At 40.0% G+C, this 25,530-nt stretch overlaps 1 protein-coding gene and 1 long non-coding RNA gene across 19 annotated transcripts in view; one reads left to right on the top strand and one right to left on the bottom strand.

Annotated features, from left to right (window-relative positions):
- The window catches only part of CPEB3 (cytoplasmic polyadenylation element binding protein 3), a 77,740-nt gene extending 52,214 nt beyond the window's left edge, over positions 1–25,526 (bottom strand). For 5 of the 18 annotated variants that reach the window (XM_083505884.1, XM_083505876.1, XM_083505882.1 and 2 more), the window contains exons 1-2: positions 25,385–25,526; positions 16,697–17,595 (exon numbers count right to left, since the gene is read on the bottom strand). In XM_083505884.1, coding sequence (XP_083362010.1) covers positions 16,697–17,584 — 888 coding nt within the window. In that variant the 5' untranslated portion in view covers positions 17,585–17,595; positions 25,385–25,526. Of the gene's footprint in view, positions 1–16,696; positions 17,596–17,828; positions 17,992–19,704; positions 19,835–25,384 lie in introns of those variants that run through there. The other 13 variants (XR_014526848.1, XR_014526849.1, XM_083505883.1 and 10 more) reach the window with 8 other exon arrangements.
- LOC310708109 lies at positions 15,344–23,280 on the top strand. Its single transcript, XR_014526851.1, has 3 exons — positions 15,344–15,419; positions 21,856–21,961; positions 22,256–23,280. It is a non-coding gene; the product is annotated as an uncharacterized lncRNA (long non-coding RNA).
- Positions 25,527–25,530: the final 4 nt, after the last annotated feature.

The following is a 25,530-nucleotide window of genomic DNA, read 5'->3' as shown; positions in this document are numbered from 1 at the left end:
TTCAAAGTGTTCCATGTACAAATTTGCGATGACCGGTGAGAGGGGTGATCCCATAGGTGCTCCTTCTATCTGTTTGTATCTTTGTCCATTGTGGATGAAGTACGTGTTGGTTAGGCAGTGGTTGGTCAGGTCCAGGATGTATTCGGGGGGATTGTATTTGTTTTGAATGGCTGTCAAGGCTTCATTAATGGGCACTTGTGTGAATCTCTCAAATGTGTTAATCGCCAATATATATATATTGGAGTAGGGTGGTATAGGAGCTGATGCACCTTCAAGCATTAAGTCAAATGCTCAGAAAGCCTCCTGTCAACCTGACTTAAATACAAGTGTAAAGGCTTTTTGAAGATTAAGTGGCGGGGGGAGGGAAGAGTATATTCAACAATCAAACATCATGCTAAGAATGTACAAATTGTCTTGCACAATCAGACTAAAGTGCAGTAATCTAAATCTAATATTCTGTATATAGTATACCAGATGTCTAGGTACTTGGAAACAAGGCAAGAAAGTTATGTTCCTTCTCTGCTTCCGTCAGCATCCAGTACTTTGAGGCATAGTGCATCCGCACTGAACTACAGTACTGTGGTTAACAGTGTCCTTCATGAATTTGCCTAATTGCTTTGTAATAAAATAAAATTCACCCTGAAGGTATCTGAGGAAACATTCTTACTGTTATTTTAACTAATTTGTGGTTTGTATTGTCTATGCTCTGGAGTTAGTTTAACGCAACTGAATGGCAAGTTAGTTTCAAGAGACCTCACTTAGGATAACAACTGGAAGACTCCCAATTTCTAACTACCTATGCTACTAGCATTCCAATGACTAATTGACTGGAGACATGTAGACTATGATCACAGAATTTATTAGAAACATAAGTAGGTGGAAGCAAGACAGTAGGGATAGATCTTTTGCTGACACACACACACACACACACACACACACACACACACACACACACTGTGCTTCCTGAGGACACATATATTCCTGAAACTCCTGAAAATGCAGTATGCTAAAAAGAGAGAGAAAATGCATCTGCACTGAGCCACCAAAAGCCCGTGATGCTAGGGTGACTAGGGCAGCGGTGAGCAGATTTCAGGTTTGTCAGACTTACTTTGTCTTTTGCTATAACCCAAGATCTACCAGTAGCAGAAGTGAACTGAGCACACACTCCAACACAAAAGTTCACTCTTGGCTACCGCGAGATGTATTCATTTCAGAAGCCTAATTTAGGTGTTAAATGTTATTTTAACAAAAAGTTATTTTGTTGCTGCTACAATTGCGCTCTGAAACACTTGGAGATGTACTGCAAATGACCTAGATACCTACTACTACATCTGATCTACTTTTTGCCCACCCATGGACTAAGGACACTCAAGCCCCAAAGTTTCTTCAACAAGGCCTAAAAGAATAATGTCTTCAGTATAGCCATTGTATATTAGCGTACCCTTTATAAAATCTTGGAGTCAGATAAGGAGAAAATTAACATTTATACCTTCTCTTTCTTTCTTCACCGATGAGTGAGTGAAATACAGAATTTTACTTGATTATTTGTAATTTTCAGTAGAATCATTTTTTTATTGCTTTTAAAAAGCAATCCAGCAAATGCAGGAGGATTTTCTGCTATGTGACCACACTTCATTATTATGTTGCTGTACACAGTTAGAAAAAGAGCAACAAAAACCCTTCTGTGTTATAATTGTTTTAGCCCAGAGGAAGTTTCCAGGAATTGGAAACTTTTGCCCCATAATCAAATGAGAAAAATTAGCTCTCAGCAGTAACCCAAGGGCAAGGAAGACTTCACACATTCATATGAGAATGCACAGGAACATTTGACTATTTCTCCAACCTCCTGTTGGTTACAGTGATATTTTAAGGGACTGGAAGTAAAAGACAAATCCTCATCAAGATCTAGCAACTTGAGATTTCAATCTGTACAGCTCAGTATAACCCAACTTGTGGAAGTAAATTAGGGTATACATTGTAAATAAATGTTTTCTTTTGTTAGTCTGTTTCTTTGATCCCCAAGCCATTAGCAGTTATTCTTCAAGCTCTATTGGTGTATCTGTGCTGTGTATGACCTAGCCTAGCAGTCAATTTCAATGTTTAATTCACCTGGCAACTTAGATAGCAGAGAGGGGGTGAAATTTCCACCATTAGCAAACTTTAATAATGCTTATCTCAGCAGCGGGCTTCCCCTTCCACAGAACTCAGAAACAGGAAGAGGCCTGTTGTCAGAGGCCTAGGAATCAGGAGGACTGGTTAGAGCCTAGGAGCAAAGTGACTTTGATTATACACACATTTCTTGGTCCTCTTACTTTCTGTAGGAGCCGTGGCTTGCAGGTTTTTGTAACTGATCTTTCAACCACTTCATTCTAGTTAATGTTTACAATATTTCAAATACAGTTTCATAATATGCTTGCTGAACAATTTTGAAAAACCTATGCTTTTCCATTCCATGATTAAGAGGTATACCACCACACAGAAACCTACAGTTAACCTAGCTCACCTAACCCAGCAGTTCAAAAATGAACACCACTTATTTTTGCAGGAGATTAAAAAGATATTATAGAGTACTTTCCTTTTTTGTCAAAGGAGAAAGTGGAAGTCATTATTCTTACTTTTATGACTGCACTCCAGCAAATTATCTGCAGACATTTTTACGATCGACTGAGAACTTGTGGCATTTAGGTTACAGTTAAATTTTGTTTAGCACCAAGCTTCAGATAAAAATCTGCTCACACATTCTGCTTTATGAATCTATTTTAAAAAGCCAATGACTACTTCTATTGACTAAAACTGGTAAAATTTACTTCTATATTCAAAAATTTAGGAACAAGTCATACCAAAGTTGGCCATCAGTTTAAAAAGCTCAAAAGACAAGGAAGGAGAAATGTTATTTGAATCTGTAGATTCCTGGACTATAAAATAGCTTGGCTTAAAAATAACAGATCTTTAATGCTGGCGAAGCTGTGACCCATTTTGTTAGCAAAGAAATGCTACTACAACAGTTTAGGCACACGTCACAAATCATACAACTAGGTCACAATCCAAGCCAATGTAGCAAGTTTCTGGGATGCAGCAGCACATTAATGAGTCACGTGAGTGGCCCTTTGCCAAAATATGGCACAATGTCTTAAAATGAATAAAAATAAGCAGGGTGGTAGTGGTGATTAACAAGAACATGAATTATAAGCCAAATAGGTTTTGGCCACCACAAAGCCAATGGTATGAGCTTAAAATATTGTAGACTGACCCTGATGAGGCTTCAAGTGATCATTCACAGCCTGTCTGGGTGACCACATATCGATATTTTACAGACTTTAATTATGCAAGCTCAACAATATGTTGTCCTCAAATTATGAATATTCATTGCTGTCTCCCAACATACGGTACATTTATTTTCCAACTCATTGGTGGTGGTGGTGGTGGTGGTGGAAATCTATAGAAACATATATTACAGTATCTCACTTCTGGACATGTTCTGCTTCTGGAATTTTACTCAGCAAGCAAATGATTTTGCTCAGTTGCCCTGACCAAACTCATTTATTTCATAATTGTTCTGTTGATTCTCAATACTCGGAAGACTCAATGTTAAGTAGGCTTCATGGGCAAAGTTTTAACAATATATGTAGAAAGCAGGAGTTGGGAGCAATTTAAAGAGAAAAGGGGGCATACAGGTGAAAACTGCAAATACCTACCACTGCCAGCCATTGAACTCTCTGTTGTCCTCCCCAAGCACTTTCTCTCAGCTGGTCTCACTTTTGGTTTCAGAGTACAGCGAACAGAAAAGTTACGCGGGGGGGGGGGGGTGGAATATGGAAATGCAAGTTGGGGTGTTCTACTTAACATCCACACACCCATTTTGCTCTTACAATCAAACACACTAACCTTTCCCTATACAGTTGTGGATCTGCTCCCATCACATATTAATAACTGGGGCCTAATAATGTGAACATTATTGTTATTTCATGCACACGCAGGAACTCTGAGTTGTCACCCTCTTTGAAGCCCACCCACTTAGTATTCCAATATCATCCCATATTGCAGCAGGTGAAGAGCTCTAAGGATAGCCTGAGGAGGTAAGAACTCCTGGAAAGTTTAGGGCTTTGTGCCTGCTTTTCCTTTCTTTCATGGTGGGAAAATACTCATTATGTGAGCATCCATCTTCTCATTGTGTTTAAGCAATTTAAATAAAAATCACAGTTCAAGCCGGAGCTACAAAAGAAGTGTCATCATGTAATGATGAAGTTGTGAGCAAAGAAGCCACTTTCTTATGCAGCAGCTCAGTTGCATGAAGTCTTTCGTGACAACTAGATGTAGAACATAGTTGAAATTATCACCTCCAATGCCACAGGACAACCAGCAACATAATGAGGATATTACAGTCCTAAAACTAACAGGGTTAAGAATTTGAAGTTTGATTCAGCTGAATCAGTCTTCAAATGCAGTCCCAGTGAAGTAAATTTTGGATCATCCTGAAGTAATCAGAAGTTTTTACTTATGAGAAGTTTCCCCATTCAAAAGCATACACCAGGGCAAACCTTTGCTGTACATTTTACTTATATTTTATTATGATGGCAAAGCAGCAGAACATCTTAAGACCTCTAACCCTTCTGATTCAACATAATGTTAATTTATTCTATTCTTATTTTAGTAGCAACATCCAAAACTCCTACAAGCCAATAAACTACAGGAAATACTCCAGAAGAGAAATCCCAAAAGCTACAGGGACATAAGAGTTTATCAACATAAGGAGTGAAAAATAATACATATTTTTCTGGTTATTCCTATTATTGTTATAACCTACAATTTTAAAAAGTGTTGAATTCAAACATATATCTACTCTCAATATATCTGCTAACGTTTTACAAGTACACACAAGTCTGTATCCTGAAACAGTATGATTTAAGCGTTTAGGTAAGTACAACCAGAACATCTGCAATGTCAGTTAACCATGATGCTTTCCCACACACACCCAAGAAATTGCACTAGGATCAAAGAGCACATTTTGAAAGCTTCAGTTTTATCACTGTATGATCAGTTTAAATAACTAGCCTAGGTACAGTCAACATGGTGCCTTCTAGATGTTGTTTCCCCTCTTCCATCAGCACCAGCCAGCATGGTCAATGATCAAGGATGATTGGAACTGTAAACAACCAACATTTGAAGGACACTGCATTGGTTACCCCGACCTATAATGTTTTCATTTATGATACAAACTACTCTTTACAAAGTAATGTGACCTAGTCCATCTACTTTGCACTATCTGGAGGATGCAGTACATAAAGGAACACTATGCTCCAGAAACATGGATTTAACCTCATCTTCAATGTCCATTTCCCCATTTAAGTCAACAACATGCCCAGATGTAGCTTATCCTACTTGATCAAGTTAGAGACTCCTATAGGAAAGGTATACACCTCTAGGAATATGAGGAAGTGTGTTTAAAGGAAGGGTCTCAAACCAGATTCTACTGCATTCTGATACTTGTAAGTCAGTAACCAATCAGTGACTGAAACACTTTTAGGTGACAAGAGAAAAACACACTCTCTCTCTCTCTATATATATATATATATATATATATTTCCTTATCACACATGCCTTTCATAAAGATGAGGTTTTTGATCAATAGATCCAGGAATAAGCAATTGCTCATCTTCTGCATGGCTTCTGAAGCTTTTGTGCTGCAATAGATCTTTATTTTATTTCAGTGGTAAACAGAAGAAGGTGACTATGCCTCTGGGCATGGAAGAGATCCAATGCAGATTTTGGTATACAGATATTACCTTTGGCTGTTTTTGCACTTGCAAGAGTCTAGATGAAATTCCACACATCACACATAATTTTAAAACACATTTTGACTTCTGAAAAACATTTGAAAGCTGCTTCAGATATTCCTTATTTTAACATGGAACCAGAAAAAAAGAGTTTGCAAAGGAGCAATTTAAAATCACCTGAACTGTATATAATATTTTTTATTTTATGACAATTTTCAGCTAAATAGAAGTAAATGAATTACATAGCAACCTACAGTCTTTGAGCAAAGGAAAATGTGAACAATAAATATTTTATTGTAACAAAATTATAAGAGAACCCTAGCCTACCCACACTAGAATGTGACACTGAATTTTGGTGCAATAGGCACAAATAGCACAAACAATATAAAAACTCATTTTCCAGTTTAATTAACCCTGCAGTGAAGTGGACAAGTGCCAAGTGACCTATGGAGGACCCATGCTCAAGTCTTCGCTCAACTGCAAATCTCAGTTGCCTTGGGCATGTCACCATTTCTGAAGCTTGACCTATCTCATCAGCTAATAGAAGATGAGAAGTGTAAAGCACTTTTTACCCACCAAATATACTTCAGAAATTCTGACCAAACAGAACAGAGGACCACAAACCAAACTAATAATAGCATCCTTGAGTATTTCTGCTGCTGTTCTCCCAGCAATTACAGCTTGCACACTTATTTAAATGCATAGGAGTTTTTTTTGTATTCATTTTGTAAAAATACAAATGAACACAAGATGAAACAGTAGCAACAATCAAACCAAGCAAAATCATAAATATACTGTCATACAATTATAAAACGGGGGAGAGAAGAGGCAAGGGGTAGGGAATGGTCTCCAGCTGAAATGCTACTTATACCCTCCATGTCATAGGGTTACACTCTTATTTGTGAAGGCCATCATTAGTGCCCCAGCGGAGGGCACAGCGGAGTTTTACTGCCCCCCCTTTTCTTTCTTTTTTTAAAGATAAATAAATATCTAGCCCTCCTAGAAAGGAAGTTATGAAGAAAAATATGCAACTGCCTTTCTAAGTGACTTCTGTGAAATGACCCAGGCTGCCTGCTCCCATCTGTCATTGTTTTTAGCCAATCAAATAAGTCACAGGTGGGATTGATAATTGTTTGGACATCAGGCAATAGGAATCCCCGGCGTCCTAAAGAGCTGCTGTTTTATCCTCCTCTTTAGTGCATTTTTCCTGCTTCTGTCTTACTTTCTACTCCTTGGAATCTCTGTAGCTTGCCCTCCTTCCTTTTTCACTAGCAACCAGGATGAAACTTTCCTGCCGTTGATGCATCTCAGATCAGTAGGTCCCTAGAAGTTATTTTCTGCAAATAATACTACACAATTAAGTGTAGATGGATGTTAAATAACTCCCCCCCCCCGGGGCAAATATGAAAACTTTGCAAAGAATATTAGGATGTCTCATGCTGCACAGGAGCTAAAGACCAGGCACTTAGTAACAATTCAGTGTGCAGTGAATTGTCTACGTAGAAGTACGTCTCTGTGATTAATGGGGCAGTCTAGGCTTTGGTTTAGGGGTTGGTATTGGACAAAAACCAGGTTCTAGTGCCTTTAACCAAAGTGGCCTTGGGCAGGTAGGAGCAGGTGCACAGGCACTCAGACATTTGGTCTTCATATATGAATTAGACAGTACAGTCATGGCTTGAGTATGGAAATATAGTTATGGGAAAAGCTTTGCCAGGACTGTACTGTCTAATTTATTGTTATGCTACACTTCCATGGCAGCTATTTTGTGACTGGCATCCACAGCACACTCTCAAAGTTAAAAATGTGTCCACTGGTCCAGAAAGGCTGATGAACCCTACCTGATTCAAGCAGTACTATATATGAAGACCAAATGTATGTGTGCTTGTGTATCTGTTACTACTGCCAAAGGTCACTTTTTCAAGCTAGGCAAGAGTTGACAAGTCTTGTGATCACTGAATGATTGTGGCTGTGGTGAATTCCTTAGAATACTTTTGGCCACCAAAAGGGGACAAAGAACCCAATTGCATTGCTCCTGGTCAGATTCTACAGTGCTGGGATATAATTGAGTATGAGACCAGCACCTGAAAATTTTAGAGGTTTTCCCAAGAACAGATTAAAAAGAATGATAACCTGTGACCAAAATAGAACCATCACAGGACAGGACAAGACTGTGTTTTTCAGTGTTGCCTATTATATTCCACAGTGCCAACACACATTTACCGGTGACATATATGCTTATGGAAAAGGCAGTGGTAAATCCAACATGCCTATAAAACAAGTTTTGGTTGGCCCATGGAGCACAACCTTATACAACTTTCCATTGCCTTTCAAGCATGGGATATTCCAGGTCTCTGTCCCTCTGTCCCCTCACAGCTCAGCTGCACCTAATTTGGTTTTGCCTACCAATGCCCTGAAGGAATAAGTTGTAGGTCTTGAGTGTTACACTGGGGCAATCATGCCCGGGGATTTGTGATCTTGGATCACCAGCCAGTCTAAGCTAGGCAGTCCCTCTTCAGCCCATTTTTTCCAAAGAACCATTCTGTCCCCAATTTTTATGCAAACATACCCAAGAGCATGCTTCTCATGGAAGACCCTAGGTAACATAAATACAGTTTCCCATGAAAAGAAACAAAAAAGGGAGGGCATGTGACATCCTCACAAGTCACTGCTGAGCACCAGTATAAAACAACTTTGGAATAATTATAGAAATATAAAAACAATGTAAAGCTACAACACATATCCAAATCAGTTCAAATCGAACAGATACCAACAGGGATACAAGTGTCCACTTAAAAGGCTTAGAAGGACACTGGACAATGCACATGTCTGATATATAATAGGAGGGAGTTCCAAAAGGTAGGTGCTGCAATGCTAAAGGACCAATTCTAGCATCATGCATAGCAGACCTCCTTAATGATGGAGACTAAACTTGGGACCTTCCACATGCAAGGCAAATGCTATACCACTGAGGTATGGCCCTTCACAACCAATAAATGATTCTTTTCCAAGAGGCTGTTTATTAACAGGGATAGCAGGATTGTCAAAGAGCTACACGGTGTGCTAAGTAAAAGCCCAACAACTCTCTCCTATGTTATAACAGTAACACAGGGTAAAACAAAACAGTATAATATAACTAAAATAAAGCAAATGTGTTGCTGTGTATATGAAGGAGAAGGAAGGGGAAACCAGAAGATCAATGGGGATTGCCAGAATGTGTTATTTCACACTAAAGAAAAAGAGGGAAACAACATGGTGATCCAAAACAAACTTAAATCTAACAAACAGAATTATCGTCCATGCAATGCCTGTGTTCAAAATGAGGAAGTCCATAGTCACAGACAACTTCAGGAACTGTTAAACCTAGGCTATAGTGAAGTTTGCAGGAACCAGGTCTACAGTGTTTCTCAGCAGAAGACAGCTGATGTTATCAACCTGGGTAGAATAAGGCAGCTGGACAGCAACTAAAGGCCAGACCTGCACAGAAAGTTATTCCTGTACAGTACAGGATTTTCCAGTGGAAGATCAAGCGTAAGCAGAAAGTCCTTCAGCACTGCTGGTTCATAGAAATTCTGACTTGCCCATTGATGCACATACAGAAAATAGCAGGAAAAAGTCTGCCAGGCCTCAAAAACCTCCTTCACATAATCCAGAAACAAACTATCTCATCCACATTTGGCCCCCACTTCATCACCCACTTCTCACATGCACTCCGCAACAAATCCTATTTGATTAGATATCTTAAAATATTGACATATTCTCTTCCTGGGGGGGGGGACTGGGCTGTGCTTTGCACATTCTATCTACCGTAAGATAGAACCATTCAAGAAATCCAGTAACTGTTAGAAGGGTTGCCACAAAAACATAGGGTTCCCCCTGAACCAATCTCTCCCTCACCCCATAATTCTTAATTTGTTACTATGAGACCTACCCACCAACTCCAACTATTTAGCATGTAAAGCTGAATTCTCCACTCTAAGGATATAAAGGGGGAATACAGTCTCATCTTCCCGGCCTTGCACATCTGAAAGGCAATACCCAGTGGTGACCATATGTTATTAAATCTGATGTGCTGAAGTGTGCAGCATCAGAATTGAAGATTTGATAGATGTCACATTCATTCAGATAATTTTTTTAAGATCCATAATCTCTTCAGTGGAACTTGAAGCAACTAAAGGCTCAACTTCAGGTGTGTTCCTCAGCATGTGCTGTGAGTCCACCAGTTTCTTAGGCTCTTTTCACAGCATAGCCACAAGCACAAAGGAAACAACCCCACATACAATAAATTACTCCAAGTGAAGTGGATTATGTACAGCAAAAGGACAAAATAAAAATTATAAGCTACGGGAAAAGAGAAAAAACAATTCCATTGCAGGATATCTTTGGCTAAAAATTAGGTCTGGAGTTTGTGGAATCACTGCTCCTCAGAGCTTCCATCTTAACTGGAAGTCAGCTGGCACATATTGTTCAAACTGGGATTGGATACAATACAGTATTTTATGGTATGATAACCAGTTTATTTCTGGCTTTAGAACTAATGCACAAGCCACATTACTAGCCTTTGACATCAGAACAGGGCTTATTATTATGCCATAGCATTTTAAGATACACATCTGTACCAAGGGTCATATTAATATTACAGCCAACTCCTCATTTGTGCAGGGATTGCATGCTGGGTTATCACATGAATTAGCGGAGTGCAAATAAGCCCGCCCTGTTCTAGGGTCAAAAACAGGGTGTGCATCAGAGGTTGTGTGCCAATAAAACACGTGCAAAATGGTCACTGCCTGTATTTAAAATCTCTCTCAAAACAAGTAGTGTTCTCTAAAAGCTGCATCCAATTCTTTATTTTTATATTTAAATGTACTTATTAAATCATCAGTTTTAGTCATTTTAAAAGCTGCTGCATCAATTAATATTCTAGTCTCAACAACAAATGAACTGTGGAAATTAGCATGGAATTAATTTTATGTTTCAGTTTAAGCAACATGAAAAATTATTCAACCAGCACTCTAACCCACCCATCCATCATTTTTCCATATGATGACTACTTCAACAGCATCTGCTACTATATTATCAAGAAGCAACAGAACTATTGTATAAGGGGTGTTAAAGCCATCATCCTAAACATTTAACTTCCTTTTCCTAATAAGTAATAATCAACTGTAGCTTGAAGGAACCCAGAATATTGCTTTGTATCTGTAACAAGTAACAATAATATAATTATCACATTTATTTTTTATTAATAATTTTTGTTAAATATTCCTAGGTCACCTTTCAGGAAAAAAGCCCCCCAAGGCAGTTTACATTAAAATATACAGCTCTCATAAAATACAATGTTACAGATAGGTAGCCGTGTTGGTCTGCCATAGTCAAAATAAAAAAAATCCTTCCAGTAGCACCTTAAAGACCAACTAAGTTAGTTCTTGGTATGAGCTTTCGTGTGCATGCACACTTCTTCAGATACTGGTATCTGAAGAAGTGTGCATGCACACGAAAGCTCATACCAAGAACTAACTTAGTTGGCCTTTAAGGTGCTACTGGAAGGAATTTTTTTATAAAATACAATGATTTCAGCAGTTAAAACCAACTCAGAGTCCAGCCCTATAGCTGATACAACTAATTAAACCATTAGTAAAAACAGAATTTTAAACCAACAGCAATAAATCAGAAAAGCAGCCCAAGATCTCAGATTGTTTTTCCCCAAAATAAAAGCAAGTTGGAATAAATAGGTTTTCAAGGACTGTTTAAAAGCCAAAATGATATGCCTGGCTGTACATTTTGATTCCTCTCATGTAGGAGCTCAGGGCAACACACGTGATGTTCTCACTTTATTACCTGTGGGGTAGGTTAGGTTAAGAGACAATGACTGCCCAAGCTCAGCTAGTAAGCTTTGCAGCTGAGCAGCAATTTGAATCTGGATCTAAGTCCACTGTTCCACACTATACTGAATCTATTCACCTTAAAACAACTGATAGCTCTCTTATTACTTTCAAACACTAGCCAGGTTTTTTTAAAAAAAGGTTAGAATATATTACACACACAGTGTGAAAGCAAAATAGTTTTAGTGCCAGGACATGTGTAGAGTTCCTGCTGAACCAAGCTGCTCAGTAGCAAATGGTAGCCAAGATATTGTGTTTGCTTGCTCTCTTTTTTGTTTGATAAGCAAGGTATTTTTAGAGCAACATATGGCATAATACTAACATCATCTAGGATAGAGCTGCACAGCATTAATTCCTCAAATTACATAAATCATAATACAAAATATTTTTAAATTCTTAAATATACACTCTTAGCATTAAGAGTCTGTAGTCAACATTACAGAAATTTAGTTCCAGCTCACATCTGTTGTGCCATACTCTATTGTGTATACTCAGGATTTCAGAACTATTCCCCTATGGACCTAATCCAAGAGGCATGATGGGCATTCAAAAGTTTAGAAACTTACTGCATATTTTTCAAAGATATATGCAGAAGTAATGAAAAGGACACTAAAGCAGCCACACATATTTTAAATGATCTCCAACTATAAGATTAATCAAAAAAATCTAAGGCTCTGGATATCCTGGCTATAACTCAAGAGCAGAAGCATTACAAGAAATGTTGCCCTCTAATACATAATATTTGAGCCAAATGGGATACTTAATTATGTCAATACTGCAACATCTAAATAAGGTAATAATTGGGAACAGCAGCTTGACTTTCATTTAGAGAAGTAGTCAGCTACTACAAACAAATTATTTGGGAAAGGTAGAGAAATGAGGTTCCTTCTCAGTGCTTGCAGCTGACACTATCAAATAATATTTTGTATATTCTGAAGCACCAATTCTAAATAGGACATCATACAAAAAAGGCAGGATTCAAAACCTTTTTCCAGCAAGGACCCCTTATTTGCCTTTCATCTGTGTGCCTTGAAGACTGAAATCTGCCACATGCAGATTGTGGGATTCTCATAAAAAGATAACAAATTCTGAATATGACTGAATAACCACAATTTTTCAGTACGTCACCCCACATTCTTTAAATTCTTCTTGAGACCATTTGCAAAGCATGTATTGATGGTGATGAAAAACAAAGTCTTCCTTTAAGATCATCACCCTCACCTAGGTATTAACAAGCATCTTTATGTTTTCATAGTTCATACAGGGTAAGTTAAATGTAATATTTAAATTTAGGCAGCTAAAGAGTTTTTGCAATGTATATGTAATTTTAGAACTGCCACCTTATCTAGTCGCAACATCATTTAAAGTAAACATGCCAAGTTAAAGCTACAAAATGAAAACATTTTCAAACAACACCAAATAGCAAAAGGTGTGACAAATTTGCCCAATTGTTTTTTATGGGAAAATACTTGGCAACATATGTTTAAAATAATCGTGCCATTTGGTGTACTTAGTATTTAGTAAAGCTCCCAGGTGTATGGATGGCATAGTCATACTATAAACTTAAATTAGCTTTATTCTGAGTTAGTTTATATGCTGCTCTTTAAAAAAAGCCTTCACAACATGGCTTACAATAACTTAATACAAATATGGCTCAAAACAACCATAATGATGAAAGCTATTTAATTAGAATTGCAAAAACAAAGCAACAGTATTTCAAAATAAAACCCAGCACAGGCCTTGAAATGAATTGGCAGGCAGTATTATATAGTACAGTACAGGTGTTATGTGTTCCAAATGCCTGATCCTGTCAAGCAACTGGGCAGCTGTGTTTCGTAAAGTTGAAATTTCTGAACCATTTTCAAAAGCAACCCCAAACAAGTCTGACTTATAATAGCCCAGTCTGAACGCAGTGGAACTATCAGTGCATACCCAATAAATCTGGAACTGTCATTTGATGACAATGCTAAGAATTCTGTTGGAAATTAAGCCACACCGCCTCCAACTTCCAGAAGCACAAACTATGAAACAAGTTAAGTCTGTACTATTAACATACCTACTAAATGAACCATGGAATGAGTACTAGGCTCCCCCCTCAGAGAATATTCTCATGTCGTAAATCCATCCCTCATCAACGTAAGCCATTTCTTAGTTGAAAAATCATATTTCTTTTTACAAAAAAAATAAATAAATTCTTATGTTGGCTTTTACTTTTATAGGATATTTAAAGAAAAGGAAGGTTTCGATCATATTTTAGAACCAATACATTAAATTAATATTGCCTGTACAATGTATCTATTTTGAGTCAGAATCAAATGTACTTTATAAATTACTTTTATTTTCTTTTACTCTTGACATAAACACAAGATATATCAATGTTTAGAATGTGAGTACTGCAAACATTGGGCAATATCCAATGAACGGACTTCCTTCTTATCTACTTTCTCCCCAAATCTGCTCTGGAGGACTCCTGGAGAATAGGGGGCGGGGGGAGTAACAAGTAAGAAGAAAGGAAGGGGAAATATCGTTGCACCACTGGAAGTCCATTCCATGGCAGCCACAACTGGATGTCACTCATTATTTAGAAGGAAAATGCTATATGTTAGCTTGTCTTCATTGTTTTAATGGAAAAGTGACTTGTCATGCATGTCAGTCTAACACCTATGTTTCAGAAAGTCAATGTAGTAACCTATATAGCAATATATAGGTTACCATATTTGTCATTAGGCACCACAGAAGCATCTAATTATACTTTACACTTACTTCATGGAATGCAATAATAGACTACAATTAGCAGACATAAATGTCTCAAGAGAAGTCTGTCTGTCCACCTCTTTGACTTTTAAGACATCAACTGGCAAGAAGCCTGCAGCTCCTTTCACACAGAAGAACCAGTAGGAACTAAGCAACTCTCCTTTTAACAGAATTAAGCCGCACAATGAAATCTGAAACCAATCCTCTTATTTGAATGGAAGGAGGCAAGCAGCACTGCATGCTCAAGAGCAGGAGGCGTGCAGCACGGTATGGGGCCAAACAAACCGTAAAAAATATACAGAATGGCATTGGGTTGAAATAGACCCCAACTTTTTATTGATTACAGATGTAAATAGACATAGGCAAAGGCACTGGGTATGAATCCAGAATTAATCAACCAGCCTACTGGTTGGTCAATGGGATGGGTCATCCCTGGGATGAGAGTCACCCCTTGACATATATCAAGTTGGACGACCCACCAGGGCCGCCACTCAGAAAGGTGCTATGGCCTATTGGTCCCGTGTGTAGGCTCCTGGAAAGAAACACCCCATCCCATACCCTTTTAGGGGGAACACAATAGGCTAAAGATTCAAGCCAGTGCCATCTGCAAAAAGTTGTGACACTTGCTATGAGGTAGACCGGCCAATTTGTCTGCAAGAAAAATTAATTCATGGCTCTGAGAATAGTAACTAAGTGTTCCATAGCAAGGTCTTCACACTGGCTTGCCTGATCACATTTGAGCATGTCCATACATACACAGGGTGAGAAGGTGGGAAACCCCCAGAAGAACTGGGGCCCCAGGTACAGCCACAATTTATAGGATATCAGCAGGTTAAAGATAGGCTGCTGACACAACCTAGCACTCTCTGATTGGCCCATTGGAAAGGACTCTTCGTGCCAAACCATGCAGCCAGAAGCGGAGGCTCTGGCATCCCCCAATGGCCATGCAGGAAAGATGGCCCAGAACCTCGCCACTGCCATGCAGCAAAGCGCTGCTGCCTCAAAGCTCTAGGTAAGCAGGTATTCTTAAAAGATTTTATTCTGCACTACTGAATATACTGGATTTTAAAATCAGTCCCAGCAGTAACTGTTTATTGTAATTTATTGCCTGAATTGGAAAATGTAACTTTAAAAGAGTGTTCCTTTGAAACCAGAAAACAAAGTGATTTCACTGCCCTTTAAGAGTCCAATTTATGCATTTAGAAGCAACAACTTGGGGCAACCAACATAAAACAAAAAAGCTTCTATCTTCATAATCTGATACAGGATACAAGGTAAAGTGCATGTGCCAATTATTCAGTTGAGGCGGCATTTAACACCAAGACAAGTTCCATTCTACATTAAAATTTCAGAGCTTCTATTTTCCCCAGTTTCAGTTGTTGCAATTGATCTGCCCTGACATCTTAGATAACAAAACCAATGAAGGACACTGCTGCTTTAAATATTTCAGGGCTTATGTAGCTAGTAAATAGGCTCCATTGCAATATGGTTGTGAAGGTCATGTCCTATTGTAGCTTTCCTCTGATAAGGCATAAAAGTGAAGTTTAAGAAATTCATTCACACAAATACGTTCCCTGTATTTCTTAATCTTGCATGTTGCCATTAGAGATTTCCTTATTGAAAGCAAATGATACTCAAGTCAACACACATCCAAAACTCCTTCAAACCCACACCCTAAACACATTATCATGATTACACTTCAGCAATTTCAGCATTTTATTTGCATTCATCTGCCTGATTTTGCAAACCGAATCCTGCTGAACCTCATTTCTCAGGACTAATAACGTAAAGCCCTTTAAAGCAGAAAGGGTTTGGCCCTTTAATATGCAGAAGGTAATTAACGAGATTCCTAAACTGTTCTCAGTTTTAGTCAGCCATTTAATTTCAAATTTGAAGCCAACTACTTTAATGGATCCATTAATGTTCCTATATTTCAGATTTAAAAATAAATAAATACTGTACCAATTAAAATACTGGAACATGATACATCCTAGGAAGAAGGGTGGGAAGAAAGGGAGCACCAAGAAGCAAATATTTCTGATCCTTAAAGTCAAAATTAAAGGGAAACAAAGAATATTGAATCACAACCTGACTCTAATTTTTACTTGAAAATTTTAACATATGTGAGTGCCCTCAGCTACTATATAGCTTGAATTATTTCAGTGAAAATAGCTAATGAAGTCAGGCATGTGCTAGAATGGCAAAAGCAGTGTTTGATGTAACATAGAATTATATTATGAGACAAATACTGAAATATCACTTCCCCTTTACTCAAATAAAAGACATTACCTGAAAAGGCAACAGATTGTTACCATTGTCAGTCCTGAAGGCGTTGTCTTCCATCCAGGATTTTGGGGTTAGGGGAGCAGCCCGTGGAAACTTTGGCGGGGCAATGACATTGCTAGAGAAGGGCTTCTTAAGAGGTGAAATGGGATTAAGTGGGGATGGCACTCCAACTCCCACTCCTACACCAACACCCACACCTACTGCCCTTCGAGGGTCCCTGCCAGCTTGCAGCCCGCCCCAAGGATTGGAAGGTGTACTCCAGGCAGCATTTTGGTGGTTATTCCAGCTGGAAGGAGAAGAGGTGGAAGCTGAGGAGGAGGAAGGTTTGCTGGTCATGATGGGCTGATGGCTATAAGCAGCATTTCTCTGGGCAAAAGATGCTTGATTGGGGCTGACTGGCGATCTCCTTTGCTGCTGCTGGGCTTGCTGCTGCTGCTGTTGGTGGTGCTGAGTCTGAGCTAGGCCAATCTGGGGGGAGAAAGTGCCACCAAAAACTGGATTTACATGGTGAGGGAAATTCTGGAAAAGCATTGTCCCATTGACAGGGGTAATCCCTTGGAAAAAGCTATCATCCACTGCATTTGTGGTCCCAGTAGACCAGGTGCTTCCGAAGGAGGGAGACAAGGAGGTGCCGGCTGTAGGTTCCTGCTGAGGCTGGTGGAAACTTAAGCCTGGCAAGATGGGGGACTCCATCTGCATCTTTTCCTTGCTATTTTGGGCAGGAGCTGCTGAGCCGATGCTAGTCACTGGGCTGCTGTCCTCCTGTTTGGATGTCTCTGACGTGATGGGTGTAGAAGGGGCTTCTGCTGCGTTTGGATCTTGCTGCTGCTGCCGCTGCTGCTGCTGCTGGGGCTGGGCTTTGCTTTTGTCCATCAGTAAATCATCCTGCATGGTTTGCGCAGCTGAAACGAGAGGAAGAAGGGAAAAAATCCAGAAGACAGACTGTTAACATTCATATGGCTGCTTTAGCCTTCGCCTCTGCTGCTTGCAAGAATGCCACTGCGAGCGTAACGCTGCCGCAAGTTGCAAGGCACGACTAATACGTAATCCCTACCCCCACCCCTTTAGGAGTAACAGTTTGAATCAGTGTAATCGCTCCACGTCGCTTCTAAAAATACATTTAAAGATGTTTCACCCTTTTTGATGTCTTGGTTCCCTTCAGTGTAAAGGAAAGGTATGCTTATAGGGCAGAGATATACAGCAATTTCGCCACGTCTCTTTCTCATACACCGGAACTCAGAGCTCTCGCCCTGCAATGAGAAACTGATTCTGGTTCCTGTTTTTCCGTGCACCCTCCTCCTTCCTTGTTATTTGCATACGTCAATAAATACTGCTGCGTCCTTCAGCAAGGTTAAAAAGACAGCAGCCTTTACTCTCCCCCACCCCCTTTCCTATGAATAGACTTTTTAAAGGAGCCGCATACCCATTTCGCTTAATCAACAAACCGGTTCAACCAAATAATTAAAAACAGTTCAGGATCCACGATTTTAAAGCCCTGAATAAACGAAAAGAACTAAGCCAAACGGTGTTTTTTTTAAGCTACTGAAGGGGTGGGAGGCATCTTACACGTAACTAGGGGATACAGTTTTGTTTGTTTTAATAGTCCTTTTGTCTCCCATGTTAAATATGGCATTTAATAATCCAAGAACTAAATTGCTTTGAGCAAAAAATACTGAAGCCTTCAATCCCGCATAAACTGGGGAAAGTATTCAGACGCGTTAACACTTCCTTGTAGGCATCCTCCTGCTGCAGATTTTTCCACGCACAGGCATAAAACACTAATTAATTCATATTGCCAATATAAATCACCAGATAGTAATAATGACCATTTTGTCTTCTATCTATTGTTACTAAAGAACATTCCCTACCTCTGCACCTATGAGAACGCTATCAGAGGAACAGCAAATAGTTAAATAGGCCAAACAAAAGACGGCCGTCTGGAAAAGACGCTGAACAAATTCATAAATTAAACAGGCTTGTTTTAACAATACTGTATACTTTTCTCAAATAATATTGCAACCTTCAAAATCGAATGTATCTCTCAACGCTATTTAACTGCATCAGTAAAATAACCAATACTTAAACAGGGGTTGCTTTGAGAAGGGTGTGAAGAAATATGAAGGTAGTGACTTCCTCTCTCATAACCACTAAATTCAAAACATTCCTGAATTTAAAATCCCTCTTCATAACAGGTAATCAAGTAAAAACATCAACATTTTTAATGGGCATAGAAGAAATATATTCAAGCAGTATTTTTTATTTTATTTTATTGCTGATCTGTGCTGATCTAAAAATAATGCCTTGCAGGGAGTGCATAAAGAGAGTATTAAGCTAAATTCCTAATCCGAAAAGGAGCAAACTAGCGCATCTGTAGCACGCAGCTTTGCTGCTGTTGTAGGGGGTGCAGGGAAACCTTTAAAGCAGCACTGCAGCAAGCCATAATATAAAAGGCTTTGTGTAGTTTTCCATTAGCTGCGCTCCGATCAAAGTCACCACAACGGTAAAGGAAGAAAAATTAATACAATACATTTCATACACAGAGGGACAATCAGATATATTGCTCTCCTCCTGTGTTTTAACAGCCAGTTTAGGAAATCATTTAAACAATAGCCAATAGTAAAGTAAAACTATTGCTTCCAATATAGCAGATAAGCTGTGCTACAACAATTTTAAGGTATTTTTAATCAACTTCATATTGAGACACTAGCTAGCATTATTTCCCCCATCGCTTCTTATACGTACGATTTCACTACAGATCTACCCCTCTGTCAAGGTCAATACCTAACCATTACGTGCACGCAGGCAAACTGAAGAGAGGCAAATTGGGTATTACTCGGAAAAATAGGCAGCTAAATACCTAGCATTGGGCTGGTATGCGGCGCCTCCTGTTTCCTCCACCCCCTTTCCCCCCGTGTATTTGTGCCCGTCTAAACTACTGTACATGAAAATCAAATACTCCCATAATACTTCGTTTGCATGCAGTAACCCGCTTAGCCGCCGATAACAGTTACCTTTTGAGTATTCTGTATTTAAAGATCAATAAAAGGAAGGGACAGTGTGTCTATTTCCTTCTTTCGGGTTTGGTATATGACAAATAGAAATTGCTCTGGCAAGAGCACTTTGACAACTGTAAGCAGAAGACGCATGTGCAACCGCGGAATTGTGGGGATTGAAGTCTTTCCTTGAACAGAGGCAAGCTGGGAGAAGAGTGCTCAAAGCACCAAGGCACGTTTGTAAAACAGAAAGAGCTTGCAGCTCTCTCATGGCTGAAAGCCTCTTGATCACTCTTCAGGAGGCAAAACTGGTTTAACAGGTACCTTTGGAGCCAAGCATTTTATTAGGCACGGGTCACTCTGATTTTAATTTAGATTTGGGTCAAGATGTTATTTATAATTTTTTTAGAGAGAGATTTGAGCCGCATCTAAATTAAGATCCAACAGAGTAATAGTGATCCAAAGTAAGCAACTGTAATACTAGCTAATTATTGGGTATTTTTCAATTTTAAAAGGTACAACACAAAAACACCTGGTTGCCATAATAGATCAAATAAAAAAATCTATCCCGTACTTTCTCCAACAGTGCACATCATACAACACTAAGAAGATTACAAGCAAAGACAAACACCCCCCCCATGTTCAGGGTGTTTGTTTGTGTGTGTGTGTGTGTGTGTGTGTATTATGTACATACATACACACAATCACATCAAACAACAGTTATGCTCATCTTCCACCTAAGCATCTTCAGGTGTGTACAGTGGTACCTCGGGTTACATACGCTTCAGGTTACAGACTCCACTAACCCAGAAATAGTACCTTGGGTTAAGAACTTTGCTTCAGGATGAGAAAACAGAAATCATGCTCCGGCGGCGCAGCAGCAGCAGCAGGAGGCCCCATTAGCTAAAGTGGTCTTCAGGTTAAGAACAGTTTCAAGTTAAGAACGGACCTCCGGAACAAATTAAGTACTTAACCCGAGGTACCACTGTATACTGCACTGCTGAAAAGGGGAAGGCAATTGACACAAAGTTTTATTTTCATCTTATTAATGGGAAGCAGGTTTCATATCTGTTTCTTCAAAATATTCTTACTGTTTAAGTTATTATAATGCCCTTCATTCTTAAAGCATATCCTAGTCAAATGCCTTGGATTCACAGCTTTTGGGCAGGGATAAATTTGGGTAACATATATTCCTGCAACAAAAGTGGCGGAAATGAAAATCCTTGTTTTTCAACACATCACATGTATCAGAATTCCTTTACTGTGCTTTAGATACCTACTTCCCAACCCCACAGTCCCAAAGGTTGTCAGGTTAGTCTGACTAACCAAAGTACAGCATCATCATAAATCACTTTAATTATCTCTCTTCCTGTGTTATGAATAATAATAGAATGGCGTGACTTTAATAAGCCAAGTTAAATGTACAAAATTGCATGTTTTCCCAATTACCAACCAATGAGCATTTTACTTCACAGTAGTACCTTGGAAAGACATATACCAAAGATTACTATGCTTAAGTAGCATTATGTACTGTTAATAAGATACAGGGCTTTTAAACAAGTTTGGATTTGGCTATGTTAGATTTCAGCCAATTGTTTATTCAGATGTCAGTTCCAGAAAGTACAATCGGGCCTTTCTCCCATACAAACTATCATCTTCCATCTGCCTCTGATCTGAGGAAGGCAGTGGAAAGCCTGAATTAGTGCCTGGAAACTGTGAGAAGCTGGATGCCAATGAACAAACTTAATTCAGATAAGATGAAATAACTGTTTGTAGGATCTAGGATTACAAATACAACCTGTCATGGATGCAGCTGCACTCTTTCTGAAAATTCAGAATCACAGCGATAGGGTATTCCTTCATGCTGCTTCTGAATTATCAGATCATGCCAGTTGACTAGAAATGCCTTTTACCAAGTTTGGTTACTATACCACATGTCCCCTTTCCTTTCCTGGAGAGGGCATGCCTAACCACGTCAGTCTTGCTTCATTTGTAAACCATTCTGTATTATATTATTTTGGAACTAAAATAATAATAGGGAGCCAGACTGTAACCTGAAAAACAGGTGTTTATTTTTATGTGTAGGGATCAAACAAGAGACATAGTAGCAGCTGCTTCTGCCCACTCCTCCCCTAGGTCCTTTAATCCACCCCTCTCCCCTGCCTGCAGGAGCAGTGGTGGCTGGTGCCCAATGTGACTGGTAGGGTGGAATGCAAGAAGACCAACAGTAGGAGGAACCAAAGTGAATGGCAGACTAAGCCACCCTTGACTGGTTGTAAGTAAGAAGATGGCTATACAGGGGTTGAGTAAGGGCAGACTTGGGTTGGTAGGGTAGTGCCCCAATTGCCCCAATGGGTCAGCCTCCACTATTCAGAAGTAAACAGAAAGCAGCCTTTGTATCCATCCCCGCCCCAAGATGGGGTTGTCTCCAAGGCATGCTTAAGCCAAGACCCTAAGACAATAAAGCATTAATTGCCCCAACCACAGCATCATTTTTGCACTGAACAGAACATCCAAGAAAGTCAGCAGCAATGAAATAACTCTTGTTTGCATGCCTTCTCTTTTTCAGGTTAAAGGAGGTCCACTATGTCTTTTCATAATTATCTTCCAAGTTCTGGAACAGTGGACAAAAAGGACAAGGGAATAACAGACAGGATCCGCCCTGGCTAGCTTTTTTGTTGCTTGATCACTATGGCAAAAGGTATACCATTTATTTTCAACACTGACTGGCAGCAGCTGTCCAGGGTTCCAGGCTCAGAACATACCCAGCACTCTCTGGAGATACCACTGGGATTGAATCTGTATTCAGTAGGTTCCAGGATCAATCCCTGGTATCTGCATAAAAATGGATGGGGAAGGGAAAATATAAATGGTCTGAACCTGGTATAAGAGGACAACTTCTGGGGTGTGAGGGAATTAGGGGAGGGATGGTACCTCTACTGGGGGACACATCATGCTCCGTTGGGGGTAGTTTGAGAGTAAACTCTGAGGAAAAATCTTGTACCCACTGCCTTGTGGGGCATCTTTGGAAGATGAAAAGGCCAAGGAGTTAACCCTACACAAACCTGGAGTGCAGTCCCTAAGATGGTTAGATGGTGCTTTCTACACCTCCTTACAACAACTCCTGCAGCTAAGCTTGTGCCAAATGTATTACTCTACTTTCCTTTGGACCACATCAACAAGGCTGAGAGAGGGGTCTTGTCATCTCAGCAGCCCAGGCTTGTGCCACGAGGAGGTCACTTTGGTGCTGCTTATGCAGCAGTTTGATTTCACCCCTGGAAGCACACTCTATTGCCTCTCGAGACAGACAGCTGCTGCCGCCAACAACAACAACAACAACTCATTCTCAATGCTGCAAGCTACATGCTAATATTCAAAATATACAAAACTATCAGCTAATACGAAAACAAATGAATTCTAACAAGCAGCTTTAAATAGAGCAAAACAATGTATCAGAAGGTTACACTTCTAGCATTCTGTAGAAGTATGCCACTAGCATGACCCCCAAAGCAACTCCAATCTGCAGACAGAAATAACTAAGAATTGTTACAAACCCTAATAGCTAAATTGTTATACAAATTATTGCATCCCACTTTGTAGTTCTGCCATGTTTAACAATTGCAAAACCAATATCAATTACTATGTACAAATTAAAATTGATAGGAGATAAATTATCAGGGAAACATAATGGAGTTTAATTCTTTCATAAAATTAACCAAACAGAAACATTAAAGGTAAAGGCACCCCTGACTGTTAGGTCCAGTCACGGACGACTCTGGGGTTGCAGCGCTCATCTCGCTTTATTGGTTATGGGAGCCGGCGTACAGCTTCTGGGTCATGTGGCCAGCATGACTAAGCTGCTTCTGGCGAACCAGAGCAGTGCACGGAAATGCCGTTTACCTTCCTGCCGGAGCGGTACCTATTTATCTACTTGCACTTTGACGTGCTTTCAAACTGCTAGGGTGGCAGGATCTGGGACAGAGCAACAGGAGCTATTAGGAACTGACTAATTTTAAGTTTTCACATTTGTAAAGTGCACCAATTTTGAAGCAAAAAGACAATTTTTGCACAGAAGTGTTTTGTTGAGTCTGAAATTATGGTGTTGTGATCCAGTTGTTTGAGCAGCAATATTATCAATATGTGGATAGCTCTACCACTTTTTCACCTTCTAATTCCAGTGTGGAAACACCTCAGCAGGTTCCAGTCTGATTACAGGACTGGAATGGATGAGGGCTAACAAAGTAAAAAAATAATCCAGGTTTTTCTTAAATATCATGGTTTGGAAAATCTAGTAATTAGAATGTTTAGAATTGACTCTGGGTGGGGTCATACTCTTCTTGAAGAGCTAGTTACAAAGTCTCCAAGTGACATTAGGTGCCAGGAATGTTTTCACCAGCTTCAGCTGGTTCAGCAGTTGCAGCCTTAACTAACCTGACCAGCCACAGTGATGCATGTACTCCCATTTCACTAAATCCCCCTAAGAGAACCATGTTGCTACTTATTTCTATATCATATCTATGTACTTGGTTATCACTGTCTATATGCTAGTCTGCATGTTTAATCAAAATATTGAAAAAGATAAAAGGTCAAAAAGTGGCAGCATTCCTTTGGCTACTTTACAGAACATTATAGAAAGTAGGCCCCAATTGGTTAGGTTACTTAGTTACACCGTACTTCAAATTTGTAACATTTTCACATAAATTTACAGCCTGGGTGTTTGTCCCCTTTACTCAACATGAATGCTGGTACGCAAACAATCATCTTTTACAAAAATGCCTCCAAGCTCCAGCACCCTCTTCCCAGGAGAAAAGTCTCCTGAATGGTACTTCTGTTGACTCAGAAATTGAGGTTGAGAAACACAGCCATAATAAAATGTTGGTTTCAATTACAGCCACAGCCTCCCCAATAAAAAAAGATTTCGAGAAGCCACAAAACTCATGAAAAGCATATTATTAACCAACTCGCAACACATACTCAAAGCGTATTTGCTTATTGCCTTTTGTTGAGGCAGGTGACCTTTTTTGTGGCAGGGTGGTGATGGTGGCAGCAGCGGCAATTGTGTCATCTTTTGGCAAGAAAAGTAGCCATTCTCTATAGTGGTTCTGGCTAGTACAGTGAAGAGTTGGGTTGAAACCCCTCAGCTGGGAAACTCACTTGGTGACCATGGGTCAGTCACCCCCCTCTCAGCCTAACCTACCTCATAGGGGAGTTTGAAGGATAAAAGTGTGGGGCAGGGAGCTGGAAGGACCATTTGCGCAGAGGAAAAAGCCTCCTGGAGGAAAGGCTAAGTAGATCACGGTAACAAACAAGTATACTGTACATGAAGTTCTTTAAGCGAGCACAGTCAGTCAAGGAGTCACAGCCCAGCCACCCCTTTGCCCCAAAAGGACGTCTGTGACGAGGGGGGGGGATGGGAGAGAGTTGCCCCCCCCCGCTGAATGCCCTGGGACAAAGGAGGCGCACCTGTACCAGTGGGGAAGGCAAGGCAAAGGGGGGCGAAGGAGCTTCAATGTGATGATGTAACCGAAAAATACCTTTCCCCACCCCACCTCACCCCACCACCGTCTCCGCACAGGGAGCGGGGAAATGAGAGTTGTGGAAACACTCGCCCATCTCTCTCTGTTTCCTCCTCCCCAAGGAAGGAAGGGAGGGTGGGGAGCAAGGAGCAAGAACTGACAGCGTCGAGGTGTGTGCTGACCTTTCCCTCAGCGAGCGTAGCCATCTCGCCGCTCCCCCAGCCGAAGGCAAAACCCCAACCCCGGCCGGCCCGCGCTCTCACGCAGCGGCGGCGGCGGCGGGCGAGGAGGAGCAGGGCAACGAGCAACTGTCGCGAGCGAGCGCGCC

Source organism: Podarcis liolepis (assembly GCF_965112155.1).
Source record: "Podarcis liolepis genome assembly, chromosome: 5".
Lineage (NCBI taxonomy): Eukaryota > Metazoa > Chordata > Lepidosauria > Squamata > Lacertidae > Podarcis > Podarcis liolepis.
This window is presented reverse-complemented; position numbering and strand designations above follow the sequence as displayed.